This window comes from Salmo salar, chromosome ssa01 (genome assembly GCF_905237065.1).
Source record: "Salmo salar chromosome ssa01, Ssal_v3.1, whole genome shotgun sequence".
NCBI classification, from domain to species: domain Eukaryota; kingdom Metazoa; phylum Chordata; class Actinopteri; order Salmoniformes; family Salmonidae; genus Salmo; species Salmo salar.
Genome location: NC_059442.1, coordinates 115,403,597 through 115,419,128, shown reverse-complemented (window position 1 = coordinate 115,419,128; position 15,532 = coordinate 115,403,597). Strand labels below are relative to the sequence as shown.

At 46.9% G+C, this 15,532-nt stretch overlaps 1 protein-coding gene across 1 annotated transcript in view; it reads right to left on the bottom strand.

The window, feature by feature from the left end:
• Nucleotides 1-15,532, bottom strand: part of LOC106591983 (putative pre-mRNA-splicing factor ATP-dependent RNA helicase DHX32) — a 20,307-nt gene extending 4,775 nt beyond the window's left edge. Inside the window, exons 1-10 of the mRNA XM_014183268.2 lie at nt 14,895-15,532; nt 12,017-12,210; nt 9,679-9,808; nt 9,204-9,285; nt 8,728-8,891; nt 7,605-7,859; nt 7,335-7,428; nt 6,186-6,335; nt 2,538-2,729; nt 1,034-1,174 (exon numbers count right to left, since the gene is read on the bottom strand). Coding sequence (XP_014038743.1) covers nt 1,034-1,174; nt 2,538-2,729; nt 6,186-6,335; nt 7,335-7,428; nt 7,605-7,859; nt 8,728-8,891; nt 9,204-9,285; nt 9,679-9,808; nt 12,017-12,210; nt 14,895-15,182 — 1,690 coding nt within the window. The 5' untranslated portion in view covers nt 15,183-15,532. The remainder of the gene's footprint in view (nt 1-1,033; nt 1,175-2,537; nt 2,730-6,185; nt 6,336-7,334; nt 7,429-7,604; nt 7,860-8,727; nt 8,892-9,203; nt 9,286-9,678; nt 9,809-12,016; nt 12,211-14,894) is intronic.

The following is a 15,532-nucleotide window of genomic DNA, read 5'->3' as shown; positions in this document are numbered from 1 at the left end:
CTGTCATGTGCCTTTTACTGAGGAGTTGCTTCCGTCTGGCCACTCTACCATAAAGACCTGATTAGTGGAGTGCTGCAGAGATGGTTGTCCTTCTGGAAGGTTCTCCCATCTCCACAGAGGAACTCTGGAGCTCTGTCAGAGTGAGCAAGGCCCTTCTCCCTCGATTGCTCAGTTTGGCCAGGCGGCCAGCTCTAGGAAGAGTCTTGGTGGTTCCAAACTTCTTCCATTTAAGAATGATGGAGGCCACTGTGTTTTGGGGACTTTCAATGCTGCAGAAATGTTTTGGTACCCTTCCCCAGATCTGTACCTCGACACAATCATGTCTCGAAGCTCTACGGACAATTCCTTCGAACTCATGGCTTGGTTTTTGCTGTGACATGCACTGTCAACTGTGGAACCGTATATGTACACAGGTATGTTCCTTTCCAAATCATGTCCAATCAATTGAATTTACCACAGGTGGACTCCAAGTTGTAGAAACATCTTAAGGATGATCAATGGAAACAGGATGCACCTGAGCTCATTTCGAGTCTCATAGCAAAGGGTCTAAATACTTACAGAAATAAGGTATTTCTGTTTTTATTTTTAATACATTTGCAAAAATCTCTAAAAACCTGTTTTCAATTTGTCATTATGGGGTGTTGTGTGTAGATTGATGAGGGGGGAAAAAACGAATACATTTTAGAGTAAGGTTGTAACTTAACAAAACGTGGAAAAAGTCAAGGGGTCTGAATACTTTCACAATGTGATGCTTTTTTGAGCTCAATGGATGTGACTGACTGTCTTTCTCCTTCTACATTTACATTTTAGTCATTTTAGCAGACGCTCTTATCCAGAGCGACTTACAGTAGTGAATGCATACATTTCATACATTTTTTTCTCCATACTGGTCCCCCGTGGGAATCAAACCCAGAACCCTGGCGTTGCAAACACCATGCTCTACCAACTGAGCCACACAGGACCTTCTCTGGCTGTATTTGAAGTAACTAACTTACATGTCTCTCTCTGGCTGTATTTGAAGTAACTAACATACATGTCTCTCTCTGGCTGTATTTGAAGGCGTTGTAGATGTTGATGAGGGTGAAGTGGTCTCCCTCAGGGTGCCGGAACTTTCTGTGACACTGTTGTACCTCTTGGGCCCTGCCAACAGGTGGCTCCAGGAAGCAGCTTGGCGCTAACGCAAAACAGACAGAATCAATAGGGTGGTTAGCATTGGTGCTAACGCAGACAGACAGAATCAATAGGGTGGTTAGCATTGGTGCTAACGCAGACAGACAGAATCAATAGGGTGGTTAGCATTGGTGCTAACGCAGACAGAGAATCAATAGGGAGTATAGCATTGGTGCTAATGCAGACAGAGAATCAACAGAGGTTAGCATTGACGCTAACGCAGACAGACAGAGAATCAATAGGGAGGTTAGCATTGGTGCTAAAACAGACATATCAACAGGGTTAGCATTGTTTGACCAAGCTACTCTCCCCGTATAGGTACCTTGTGGCTCATTGTCTGAGTGGGAGAAATAGCAGCCGTCTAGGCTTCAACTGCAAATGCTCAGAGACTAAACTATGTCCATATGGCAGATCAAACAGTCTGGGAGATTATACATTCAAAGGTCAGAGTCTAGACTATGTCCACATGGCAGATTATACTGTCAGGCAGATTATATATCCAAAAGTCAGAGACTAGACTATGTCCATATAGTAGATCATACTGTCTGGCAGATTATACATTCAAAAGGTCAGAGATGCCGATGTAGTTGTCCATAATGGTTAAGACTGCTTATGATGGATATTCTAATATCTTCAGTAGCGGTTATAAAGGCTTTATGGATGTTAATATAAGTGTGAGAGTTTAACCCTATTACAAGACATGGAGGGTGTTCTGCACCAACATGGTTTAAATCCATTTTAGATTAGACCTAATCTAGATTTTGTAAATCTACGTTCATAGTTCATCAAAGATGTGTTGCACCACTTAATTTTAAGACTGGATTAGTTAATCTAAAGGTTAAAGCACTAAACTATGATCAGTGATACGTGTCCTAATGGATTCACCATAGCAATATGTTGTAATTCTATGGGAACAAACCAGAACTGGTCATTGCTAGCTAGCCAGCAAAGTGACTTTTCACTTCAGGTTTAGGATGAAATTAATTGCACTTTTCTGTCAAATGACTTTAATGAACATGATAAACCACAGGAGATAAAATGGTTAATCAGAAAGAAAATAAAGGACATACAAATGACTTTTAGATTTAATCCCAAAACTGAATTTAAATTTGTTTTTAAAACAATGGAGCAACAACATTAAATTTGATCTTGGTTTGATTTCTAAATTAAATTCAGTGTAGAAGAAGTATTAGATTGAACTATGATTATTGAAAACAAGGTTTAAAGTTCAGTGCAACAACATGACTAGATAAACCTTGATTAAACCCAGTTTAAGAGTTAATTCATGTTGGTGCAATCCACCCTGAGTGAATCAAATAGAATCAAACTAAAATGGGCCAAAGGTCATAAGAGTGTAAACTACATACCTGATAGCAAAGCTGCGATGGTCACCACCTCGTTCACACAATCAAACTCACAGGACGCCAGCAGAGCCTTGGCCATCTGAGCGTCCAATGGCAACTCAGAGATTATGATCCCGATCTCTGATAGGTTCCCATCGATGTCCAATGCCGCGAGGTAGTCCAGCTCCTCTAGCGACTGCATCAGACCCTCTGGATCTGGGTTCGAAGTAGACAATTTAGACAATAGATAATAAAAGAGAAGATCTGGATAGGAAGTAGATAATCCTTTCATAATAGAAAATAAAAGAGAAGATCTGGATAGGAAGTAGATAGTCCTTTACATAATAGATAATAAAAGAGAAGATCTGGATAGGAAGTAGATAATCCTTTACATAATAGATAATAAAAGAGAAGATCTGGATAGGAAGTAGATCATCCTTTACATAATAGATAAGATCTGGATGGGAAGTAGATCATCCTTTACATAATAGATAAGATATGGATGGGAAGTAGATCATCCTTTACATAATAGATAATAAAAGAGAAGATCTGGATAGGAAGTAGATAATCCTTTACATAATAGATAATAAAAGAAGATCTGGATAGGAAGTAGATAATCCTTTACATAATAGATATTAAAAGAGAAGATCTGGATAGGAAGTAGATAATCCTTTACATAATAGATAATAAAAGAGAAGATCTGGATAGGAAGTAGATAATCCTTTACATCATAGATAATAAAAGAGAAGATCTGGATAGGAAGTAGATCATCCTTTACATCATAGATAATAAAAGACAAGATCTGGATAGGAAGTAGATAATCCTTTACATAATAGATAAGATCTGGATAGGAAGTAGATAATCCTTTACATCATAGATAATAAAAGAGAAGATCTGGATAGGAAGTAGATCATCCTTTACATCATAGATAATAAAAGAGAAGATCTGGATAGAAGTAGATAATCCTTTACATCATAGATAATAAAATAGATATCAGAGAAAAGACTGAGCAAAACACCTGTTTAACAAACTGACTTGTCAGTTGATGCTTTGGATTATGATCATATAGTATCTGTTCAGCTCCTCAAGAGATCGAGGGCCTTACTTTAACTGGTCACTCCATGTAGCTACAAAATAAAAACGGCACACATCAAAAGACATAAGAATACAGAATCAGTAGGAAACTCTATTCCTGAAAAAGAACCTGAGCTCCAAAAAGGTTGATCCAGGAATATAGCCTGGCGAGCCTCTTTACACCGTGGGATGTGTCCCAAGTGGTACACTATTCCCTTTATAAGGCGCTACCTTTTGACCAGAGTAGGGCGCTACCTTTTGACCGGAGTAGGGCGCTACCTTTTGACCGGAGTAGGGCGCTACCTTTTGACCGGAGTAGGGCGCTACCTTTTGACCGGAGTAGGGCGCTACCTTTTGACCAGAGTAGGGCGCTACCTTTTGACCAGAGTAGGGCGCTACCTTTTGACCAGAGTAGGGCGCTACCTTTTGACCAGAGTAGGGCACTACCTTTTGACCAGAGTAGGGCGCTAACTTTTGACCAGAGTAGGGTTGCTACCTTTTGACCAAAGTAGGGCACTATATAGCGAATAGGAAGCCATTTGGGATGCAGATGTCACTGTCCTCAGTTCTCCCCATGCAGGGACAGCCGGGTGGGTCAAGGCTCTCAGACAATGGTCCCTGGCAGGCCACTGTCAGCTCTACTAAAGCATGACTGACTGCCTCTAAACAGGACAGAGCACCGCATATAGCCCTCCATCAGACCACTATCCAGGACAAAACCCCTCCTGTAAACTGTACCACTCTATAGTTTCAGCTATGGTTGCAAAATTCTGCTAACTTTCCCAAAATGCCCAGGTTTCCCAGAATTCCTGGTTCGGAGGATTCCAGATATCCTGCTTATTCCCTCCTGATTTTCTGGAAAACCTGGGAATTTGAGGGAAAGTTGCTGGAATTTTGCAACCCTAGTTACAGCACAGATCACACAGGGTCAGATCCATTAGAATGACATATTATAACACATTTAATTAGGGTCTCTGTGGTCACCTCCCGTCCAGAGTCTAATAACCTGGACCCAGATACAACCAGGGTTTCTAGTCATGCTTCTGCATTGCTTTCTGTTTGGGATTTTAGGCAGAGTTTCTGTATAAGCAGTTGGTGACATCTGCTCATGTAAAAAGGGCTTTATAGATACATTTGATTGATTGGTAGTTTGGTTCAATTCCTTTTTTTCGTTTCCAGTACCACCAAGTACATTTTGCTCTGCCCGGAGTAGCCCTGAAGTACCCTCTCCTGTAAGCCTATGGTCTCATGAGTCTTCCCAAGTATCCTCCGGTGGACAGGCCAAGTATCCTCCGGTGGACAGGCCAAGTACCCCTGGTGGACAGGCCAAGTAGACCCGGTGGACAGGCCAAGTAGACCCGGTGGACAGGCCAAGTAGCCCCCTGGTGGACAGGCCAAGTACCCCCCGTTGGACAGGCCAAGTAGCCCCCGGTGGACAGGCCAAGTAGCCCCCCGGTGGACAGGCCAAGTGGCCCCCGGTGGACAGGCCAAGTAGCCCCCGGTGGACAGGCCAAGTAGCCCCCGGTGGACAGGCCAAGTAGCCCCCGGTGGACAGGCCAAGTAGCCCCCGGTGGACAGGCCAAGTAGCCCCCGGTGGACAGGCCAAGTACCCCCGGTGGACAGGCCAAGTAGCCCCCTGGTGGACAGGCCAAGTAGCCCCCGGTGGACAGGCCAAGTAGCCCCCGGTGGACAGGCCAAGTAGCCCCCGGTGGACAGGCCAAGTAGCCCCCGGTGGACAGGCCAAGTAGCCCCCCGGTGGACAGGCCAAGTACCCCCGGTGGACAGGCCAAGTAGCCCCCGGTGGACAGGCCAAGTACCCCCGGTGGACAGGCCAAGTACCCCCGGTGGACAGGCCAAGTACACCCCGGTGGACAGGCCAAGTAGCCCCCGGTGGACAGGCCAAGTAGCCCCCGGTGGACAGGCCAAGTAGCCCCCCGGTGGACAGGCCAAGTAGCCCCCCGGTGGACAGGCCAAGTAGCCCCCGGTGGACAGGCCAAGTAGCCCCCTGGTGGACAGGCCAAGTAGGCCCTGGTGGACAGGCCAAGTAGCCCCCCGGTGGACAGGCCAAGTAGCCCCTGGTGGACAGGCCAAGTAGCCCCTGGTGGACAGGCCAAGTAGCCCCTGGTGGACAGGCCTAGTAGCCCCCAGGTGGAAAGGCCAAGTAGCCCCCGGTGGACAGGCCAAGTAGCCCCCGGTGGACAGGCCAAGTAGCCCCCCGGTGGACAGGCCAAGTAGCCCCCGGTGGACAGGCCAAGTAGCCCCCCGGTGGACAGGCCAAGTAGCTCCCCGGTGGACAGGCCAAGTAGCCCCCCGGTGGACAGGCCAAGTAGCCCCCGGTGGACAGGCCAAGTAGCCCCCCGGTGGACAGGCCAAGTAGCTCCCCGGTGGACAGGCCAAGTAGCCCCCCGGTGGACAGGCCAAGTAGCCCCCGGTGGACAGGCCAAGTAGCCCCCGGTGGACAGGCCAAGTAGCCCCCCGGTGGACAGGCCAAGTAGCCCCCGGTGGACAGGCCAAGTAGCCCTAGGGGTCCTAGCACCCCAGGATGAGAACCACTGTCCTACTATAGTACCATGTAGAATGTCTGTCTGGTAGGCTGACCTGGTCTGGTGATGAAGTCACAGTGTCCCAGCCCTGCAATCTTCATCCTCTTGAGGAAGAGGATGGTAGAGGTGAGGTTGGTCTCCAGGATCTGAGGGTATGTCTCTATGGGGAGTACTCTCTCCTCAGGGTACAGGCAGAAACACTTCCCTGGACAAACACAGACAGACGACGTTATTACCTCCGAAATCAATCAATCAATCAATCAATCAAAAAACACACACACACACACACACACACACACACACACACACACACACACAACCAGGCAAAAGTTTTAGAACACCTACTCATTCAAGGGATTTACTTTTTTTTAAACTATTTTCTACATTGTAGAATAATAGTGAAGACATCAAAACTATGAAATAACACATATGGAATCACGTAGTAACCAAAAAAGTGTTAAACAAATACAAATATATTTTATATTTATTTGAGATTCTTCAAAGTAGCCACCCTTTGCCTTGATGACAGCTTTGCACACTCTTGGCATTCTCTCAACCAGCTTCATGAGGTAGTCACCTGGAATGCATTTCAATTAACAGGTGTGTCTTGTTAAAAGTTAATTTGTGGAAGTTCTTTCCTTCTTAATGCGTGGGGGGGGGGGTCCCCAATGCTGGAAGGGGTGTCCCGAGTGAAAAAGACTTGGATCTAACCAACAACCGATGCAAGTCAACTAAATCACATCAAGGAGAGATGACAGGTAGTTAGTACCTGTCGGTCCAGTCAGCTGCTTCCTGACGTCAGTACCCGTCGGGTCCAGTCAGTTGCTTCCTGACGTCAGTACCCGTTGGTCCAGTCAGCTGCTCCCTGACGTCAGTACCCGTCGGTCCAGTCAGCTGCTTCCTGACGTCAGTACCCGTCGGTCCAGTCAGCTGCTTCCTGGCGTCAGTACCCGTCGGTCCAGTCAGCTGCTTCCTGACGTCAGTACCCGTCGGTCCAGTCAGCTGCTTCCTGACGTCAGTACCCGTCGGTCCAGTCAGCTGCTTCCTGACGTCAGTACCCGTCGGGTCCAGTCAGATGCTTCCTGACGTCAGTACCCGTCGGGTCCAGTCAGCTGCTTCCTGACGTCAGTACCTGTGGGTCCAGTCAGCTGCTTCCTGACGTCAGTACCTGTGGGTCCAGTCAGCTGCTTCCTGACGTCAGTACCTGTGGGTCCAGTCAGCTGCTTCCTGATGTCTGCCTGGCATCTGCTGATGGTTCGTAGTACTTCAGAGTTGGCCCTTATCCTGGGATTATACACCTGGTTGAAATAATACATTTTTAAAAAGGACAGGTTAGCCACAGCCATAGAGAGACATATTATAACTATTTAATAATGTCATTAATTAACTCATTTAATAGGATATCTATGGTCATAGCCTTGGCATACATTTCTAAACTAACATGCAATGCTTGTTTTATGGGGATTAAACTCACATATCTTTTCTCCACTCCTGCGTCGATGACAAAGTTAACAGAGTCCACAGCCCAGAACATGTCCTCTCCCTGGCTTGTGGAGAGGAAAACCCTCCGGCCCCTGGTCGTAACTGTTCCCCTACTCCCCATCCCCTCCCCCAGGAGAGAGGGTGCCCGACCCTGCCCAGGGCACAAGACCACGGGCACCAGCTCCCCCAGGCCTGCCCCCAGTCTGGTACCCTCTCTCTGGAGGACAGCACGGGCACAGACAACCTCCTGTGGGAGGGGCAACACAGTGTGAGAAGTGTTGACAGCACCATACGACTAGTCCTGTGTGGCTACTGGTTAGCATGGCCCCAAGGTCATGGGTTCAATTCCTGCAGGGATCACATGTCTAAAAAAAAATGGATGCACTCACTGTACCGCGAGTCTCTTAGGATAATAGTGTCTTCTACTTGACCATTACACCCCAGGCTGGATGGTTCAATGTGAGGGGAAGAGAGGGCTTTTATCATGTCATAAATAGTTAGCACATTTTGCTCTCAGACCCATCAATAGAAAAAGGCTGAGTTGACATCCCTATTGACAGGCTTTAAGCTAATTGTCATACATATATGGTCAAGGACAACAAGGCCTTTCAAAAACGCTTTGTCATTCCAACAGACCACTAGCCATCACAGTCAAACACACTAAAGCACATAAAAACAAAGGCAGACAGTGGCAGACGAGATGGGGGAAATTGTCTGGAATGTTGTTTTGCCATCTAAATTCAATTAATGCAAGTACACACCACACATGATTAAAACGAGATAACATTGTGACAGAAATTCTGCTTAAGGACAGGCCCTACTTAAGGACAGAGCTCCTACTTAAGGACAGAGCTCCTACTTAAGGACAGAACTCCTGCTTAAGGACAGAGCTCCTGCTTAAGGACAGAGATCCTACTTAAGGACAGACCTCCTGCTTAAGGACAGAGCTCCTGCTTAAGGACAGAGATTCTACTTAAGGACAGAGATCCTACTTAAGGACAGAGAGCTATGGCATGCCATCATTCAATACATAGCAGCACCAAAAACAAGCAAGTAATCGAGTTACGGACAAATACCGCACCATCATCGCTGTTGAACTGTGTAAATTGTCTCACCTGAGCTGAGGCCAAGAACAGCACCACATCTCCCTCCTCCTTGGTGCGGTGGATCTCCAGTACCAATCTTAGAGCAGAGTAGAAGTAGTCTTTACTACTACAGTTACTGTAGACCACCTCAGCTGGACAGAGGGCTTCCAGACTGACCACAGCGACGTTACTACCTGTAATGGCAGTGAACATTACTGTTAGTCCAGTCCGTGTTATCATTATATTGATAACTGAAACAGTCAGAATTCCGTTCCATGTTTTACTCATGTTCTAATGGAGTAACAGAGGTAGTGATCAATAAAGTATCCCCACAATGCTTTGAGTAAAGATCAATAAATAATATATCAGACGCCACAACCTCCATTCTTCTAATCATCTGATAACACAACAACGGGGACCATGTGTTATTCCCCCTGGGTTGTTACAAAGTGCATCTTTTCCCATGAAAAAAATGTATGAAACATATAGGAGGGTCGTTCCACTACCGTAGTGGGCCAGGAGCCTGTCTGTCATGGAGGACACAGTCAGAATCACCACCCTCAGGTCTGGTCTGTGGACCAGGATGTCCTGCACAATCACAACAACAAAAACTTTATTGACATGCAACAAACTGCTGTTACTAGGAATTTAACTTGTGTACACAGATTATTATTTTTTTTTAAACCCATCAAATCAGTGTAGATTAACATCAAATCAGCTGGTATTCCAGAGAGAATTTTTGATTTTCCCTCCCTCCCTCCCTCCCTCCCTCCCTCCCTCCCTCCCTCCCTCCCTCCCTCCCTCCCTCCCTCCCTCCCTTCCTTCCTTCCTTCCTTGAGATCTGACTTAACATCTTGCTCACTCCTTAATCCTGCTTTCTGGAATAATACCCCTAGAATAGAAATCTATATAATCCAACAGATCCTATTATACTGAGTGCCACTTTTAAACAAAGGTCACAAAAGGTCATTCCCACCATACCTGGAGCAGTCCCAGCAGTATGTCTGTGCTGACGGTTCTCTCATGAGCCTGGTCGATGACGATGGCCCCGTAGTGCTCCAACATGGGGTCAGACATCATCTCCCTCAGTAGCAGGGCATCTGTACAGAACCTGGAGTGGACCAGAACTGAGTTAACTAATGATGCAGATGGTAACATCTTTCAATGTTCATCAATACACACTATGCACTCAATACCAGTACGGAGCGTGGAGACCAGAAGTGAGTGCCGATATACACCATATATACAAAAGTATGTGGACACCCTTTCAAATTAGTGGATTCGGCTATTTCAGCCACACCCGTTGCTGACAGGTGTATAAAATCGAGTACACAACCATGCAATCTCCAGAGACAAACATTGGCAGTAGAATGGCCTGTACCCAAGAGCTCAGTGACTTTCACCGTGGCACCGTCATAGGATGCCACCTTTCCAACAAGTCAATTCGTAAAATTTCTGCCCTGCTAGAGCTGCCCCGGTCAACTGTAAGTGCTGTTATTGTGAAGTGGAAACATGTAGGAGCTAAAACCAGCTCAGCCGTGAAGTGGTAGGTCACACAAGCTCGCAGAACGGGACCCCATGAGTGCTGAAGCGCTTAAAAATCGTCTGTCCTCGATTCCAACACTCACTACCGAGTTCCAAACTGCCTCTGGAAGCAACTTCAGCACAAGAACTGTTCGTCAGGAGCTTCATGAAATGGGTTTCCATGGTCGAGCAGCCACACACAAGCCTAAGATCACCACGCGCAATGCCAAGCGTCGATTGGAGTGGTGTAAAGCTCGCTGCCTTTGGACTCTGGAGCAGTGGAAACGCCTTCTCTGGCGTGATGAATCACGCTTCACCATCTGGCAGTTCGACAGACGAATCTGGGTTTGGCGGATGCCAGGAGAACGCCACCTGCCTGAATGCATAGTGCCAACTGTAAAGTTTGGTGGAGGAGGAATAATGGTTCAGGCCCCTTAGTTCCAGTGAAGGGAAATCTTAACACTACAGCATACAATGACATTCTAGACAATTCTGTGCTTCCAACTTTGTGGCAACAGTTTGGGGAAGGTCCTTTCCTGTTTCAGAATGACAATTCCCCCGTGCACAAAGCGAGGTCCATAGAGAAATGGTTTGTCAAGATTGGTGTGGAAGAACTTGACTGGCCTGCACAGAGCCCTGACCTCAACCCCATTGAACACCTTTGGGATGAATTGGAACGCAGACTGTGATCCAGGCCTAATCACCCAACATCAGTAACCGACCTCACTAATGCTCTTGTGGCTGAATGGAAGTCAGTCCCCGCAGCAATGTTCCAACATCTAGTGGAAAGCCTTCTCAGAAGAGTGGAGGCTGTTATAGCAGCAAAGGGGGAACCAACTCCATATTAATGCCCAGGATTTTGGAATGAGATGTTGGACGAGCAGGTGTTTACATACTTTTGGTCATGTAGTGTACATACTTGCATGCTACTTAGTATGTAGAGATGTATTGTCTATGGATGCTAGTGGTAGTAGTATGCTAGTGTGGTTATTGAGACATCTCCTTCAGCAGCATCTGTACCTGGAGCTCATCTGAGTTAACTAATGTCAGGGTTTTCATTTTTTTAATGTTTTTTTTTTTTACCCCTTTTTCTCCCCAATTTCGTGGTATCTAATTGGTAGTTACAGTCTTACCTCATCGTTGAAACTCCTGTACGGACTCGAGAGAGGTGAAGGTCGAGAGCCAAGCGTCCTCAGAAACACAACCCAACCAAGCTGCACTGCTTCTTGACACAATGCAAGATTAACCCGGAAGCCAGCCGCACCAACGTGTCGGAGGAAACACCGTACACCTGGCGACCATGTCAGCCTGCACTGCGCCCGGCCCGCCACAGGAGTCGCCCTCCCCTAACCCGGACGACGCTGGGCCAATTACACGCTGCCCCATGGGTCTCCTGGTCACAGCTGGCTGCATCAGAGCCTGGACTCTAACCCAGAATCTCTAGTGGCACAGCTAGCACTGCGATGCAATGCCTTAGAGCACTGAGACACTCGGGAGGTGTGTGTGTGTCTGTGTGTGTGTATATGTATGTGTGTGTGTGTGTGTGTGTGTGTGTGTGTGTGTGTGTGTGTGTGTGTGTGTGTGTGTGTGTGTGTGTGTGTGTGTGAATGTGTATATGTGTGTGTGTGTGTGTGTGTGTGTGTGTATGTATGTGTGTGTGTGTGTGTTAGATCCAGACCTGAGAACATGTGTGTGTGTGTGTGTGTGTGTGTGTGTGTGTGTGTGTGTGTGTGTGTGTGTGTGTGTGTGTGTTAGATCCAGACCTGAGAACAGTGTGTGTGTGTTAGATCCAGACCTGAGAACAGTGTCAGTAGAACAGCATGTCTCCAGAGGGATGCTGTAACCCACTTCATGTCCAATGTTGACGTCCATCTCATCAGCCACCCTGAGGGCCAGGTCTACCGCCTGCTGTGAGTGGATCTGGGTAGACACTGCCATGCCGTGCTGGTACTGGGCCGACAGGCAGAACTCTGCACACCACTGGGGGATCTGACAGATGGAGACATTTTAGTTGATCATATAGAAATTCAATTTCAAACAATTTCTGCCCCACATTATTAAAAGGGTATTCATCCATCCAATCATTATGCATTCTAGTGAATCCACCAGAGTGACCTGACTCAAACACGGAGCCGGTGTCGACCTCGACGCGGAGCCGGTGCCGACCGCGACGCGGAGCCGGTGCCGACCTCGACGCGGAGCCGGTGCCGACCTCGACGCGGAGCCGGTGCCGACCTCGACGCGGAGACGGTGCCGACCGCGACGCGGAGCCGGTGCCGACCTCGACGCGGAGACTGTGCCGACCGCGACGCGGAGCCGGTGCCGACCGCGACGCGGAGCCGGTGCCGACCTCGAGCCGGTGCCGACCTCGACGTGGAGACGGTGCCGACTGCAACGCGGAGCCGGTGGCGACCACAACACGGAGCCGGTGTCACACTAGCTTCTACTAATTGTGTTATGCTAAACTGCTGTGGCAGCAAGTGACAGCTCTAGAGGATTAGTGCCTAACAGCTGGAGGCCAGAGGGAGGGAGGGAGGGAGAGGGAGGGATGGGGAAAGGGAGGGAGAGATGGGGAGAGGGGGGAGGGAGGGAGGGAGAGGGGAGAGGGAGGGAGGGAGGGAGGGAGGGAGGGAGGGAGGGAGGGATGGGGAAAGGGAGGGATGGATGGGGAGAGGGAGGGAGGGAGGGAGGGAGGGAGGGATGGGGAAAGGGAGGGAGAGGGGCGGGAGGGAGGGATGGGGAGAGGGAGGGAGGGAGGGAGGGATGGGGAGAGGGAGGGAGGGAGAGCCTTAAGACCCATGTTATTCAGGGGATATTCACATTATTTGGTATTTTACGTTGTACACGGAGGATATTTTTGCAGAATTATGCCTGCAGTCTCAATTTGGTGTTTGTCCCATTTAGTGAATTCTTGGTTGGTGAGTGGACCCCAGACATCCCAACCATAGAGGGCAATGAGTTCTATAACTGATTCAAGTATTTTTTTATCCAGATCCTAATTGGTATGTCGAATTTGACGTTCCTTTTGATGGTATAAAATGCCCTTCTTGCCTTGGAGAAGGGCATTCACAGAGCCAGAGCCGTGAATGTGACTGTGGGTAGGGGACCTTCATAGCCATATAATCAATTTAGCCACAATCAGTGTCATTCTGCACCTAGGGACATTCCCTGTGTAGCACACAGGCAAAAAATACCAACAATCTTTTCTGAAGTTTATACTTGTAGTTCTAGAATCTAATTGAACTATGTTTTTGGTAGCACTGCAGGAAAGAGATCCCATGGACCTTGCATCAACTTCCCGAGTGGCACAGCGGTCTAAGGCACTGCATCTCAGTGCTAGAGGCGTCACTACAGACACCCTGGTTCGATTCCAGGCTGTATCGCAACCGGCCGTGATTGGGAGTCACATAGGGCAGCGCACAATTAGCCCAGCGTCGTCTGGGTTTGGCCAGGGGAGGCCGTCATTGTAAATAAGAATTTGTTCTTAAACTGACTTGCCTAGTGAAATAAAGGTAAAATAAAAAAGATTCTTCCCAGATCAAATGGATTTTTGTTTAAAACATATCTGGCCCAAACAGAGACACAGCACAGTGCACAACCCCTGGAATGAAGAGCCATATTCTCATAAACCATGTGCTCCTATTTCTGCTTTGGAAAACATCTAAATCAGATTACAGTGAGAGGGAGAGGCCATTCAATACTCCCATCTGTTCCTAGACTCAATGAACAACTGGGTTAGGTTGGGGGATGTGAACTACTAAATTGATGCATACATGACTAATGGCAATTGGGGTATTTACAGGTATTTGGTCATATTAAACCCATGATCTCAGTCATCATACGAAAGGAGTGGATTATTAACCAGGGCTAGCGAGATCAGATCTGGGACCAGGGCTAGTGAGATCAGATCTGGGACCAGGCTAGTGGATTCTGCTGTAAGTAAACAGAGTCATATCTAAAGTCATATGTGTAGCTTCAGGGTCTAAGACATAAGAGACTCTGTCCCAAATAGCATGATGTTCCCTGTGTAGTGCACTACTTTTGACCAGATCCTACAGGGTCCAGGACAAAAGTAGTGCACTACGTAGGGCAATAGGGTGCCATTTGGGACAAAAACACAGCTAATGGTATTAATATCAGGTTCCCTGCAGGCTGGAGCTATATTTATAAGGGTCCCAGTTGAGACTGATCTTCCCAATGCAGCCGGCTGGCATTTAACACTTTACAACAAGATCCTGGCAGTAGTTTCTTACTTGAATACTGTCACATTTTGATTCAATAACAACTCTATACTACCCTTATATGGAAAAACTCCAGTGTAAAGAATTATGATGTGGATGAGATCTGGAGAAGAAAAAAAAAGGTTCATAGCAGGACATTAAAAAGGTTTATAGGTAGCAGACTATGAAGTAGCTGACATGCGTTTTGTATGGAACTAATGTTTAATGTATGGCCTCATTGTTGCCTTATTAGATATCTTCCACGTGTCATCTATGGACTGTATGCTACTATACCAATTAACAAATTTGCAACAACAAAAAATACATCATTATATAAATACTAGATACTGTATTGGGAATCAAAGGGGAAATATTGTTATTCTTTATTATTATTGAAATTCGTTGAAAATTACATTTTAGATCTGAAAATTCTCGTATTAATTCCAAACTCACCTGTGTACTTTTCCCAGTTTTAGTTGTACCAGATACTATAACAAGTCGATTGTTCACCAGGATATCCAAAAATTCCTCTCTAGCTTTCCAAACAGGTAGAGACTTTCTCTCTTGCAGTAGTTTATAATATCGAGAGGAGAAGGGCAATCCATCAAATCGGTTCAGTTCCAGACCCTCTCCGAAGACAAAAGCTTCTTCTTCCAGACAGTCAGCAGTTTCCGAATCTGAACAAATCTCTTTCTCCGTCAAATGATTGTCCTGCTCGGACATGGTTGATCTGTCTGCCATGGCAATGATAGAGGATCCCGTCGAGAGCGCAACAACTGTTGGCTACAGATATAATCAAATGCACAGAGAACCGTTTATCCCAACAACAAAAAACCCGAACTCATCCATGTAACAATCCCCAACGTTGACTTGGAGTTTAACGTCTGATCCGAACAAGATTTCTGTTCATGTTTTGTTGACAAATGTGAAGAAATTTCAGGACAAACAACATGCATTTTTTGTTCATATGATTTCGGATTAAAACTCTTATTACCGTTTCGTGTCTGTCAATCCGCAGCGCACTGTTGCGCTATTGGTCAAAACACGTGGGTTGATTTGCATAGGCGACACGAGTCGCATGAACAAGAATT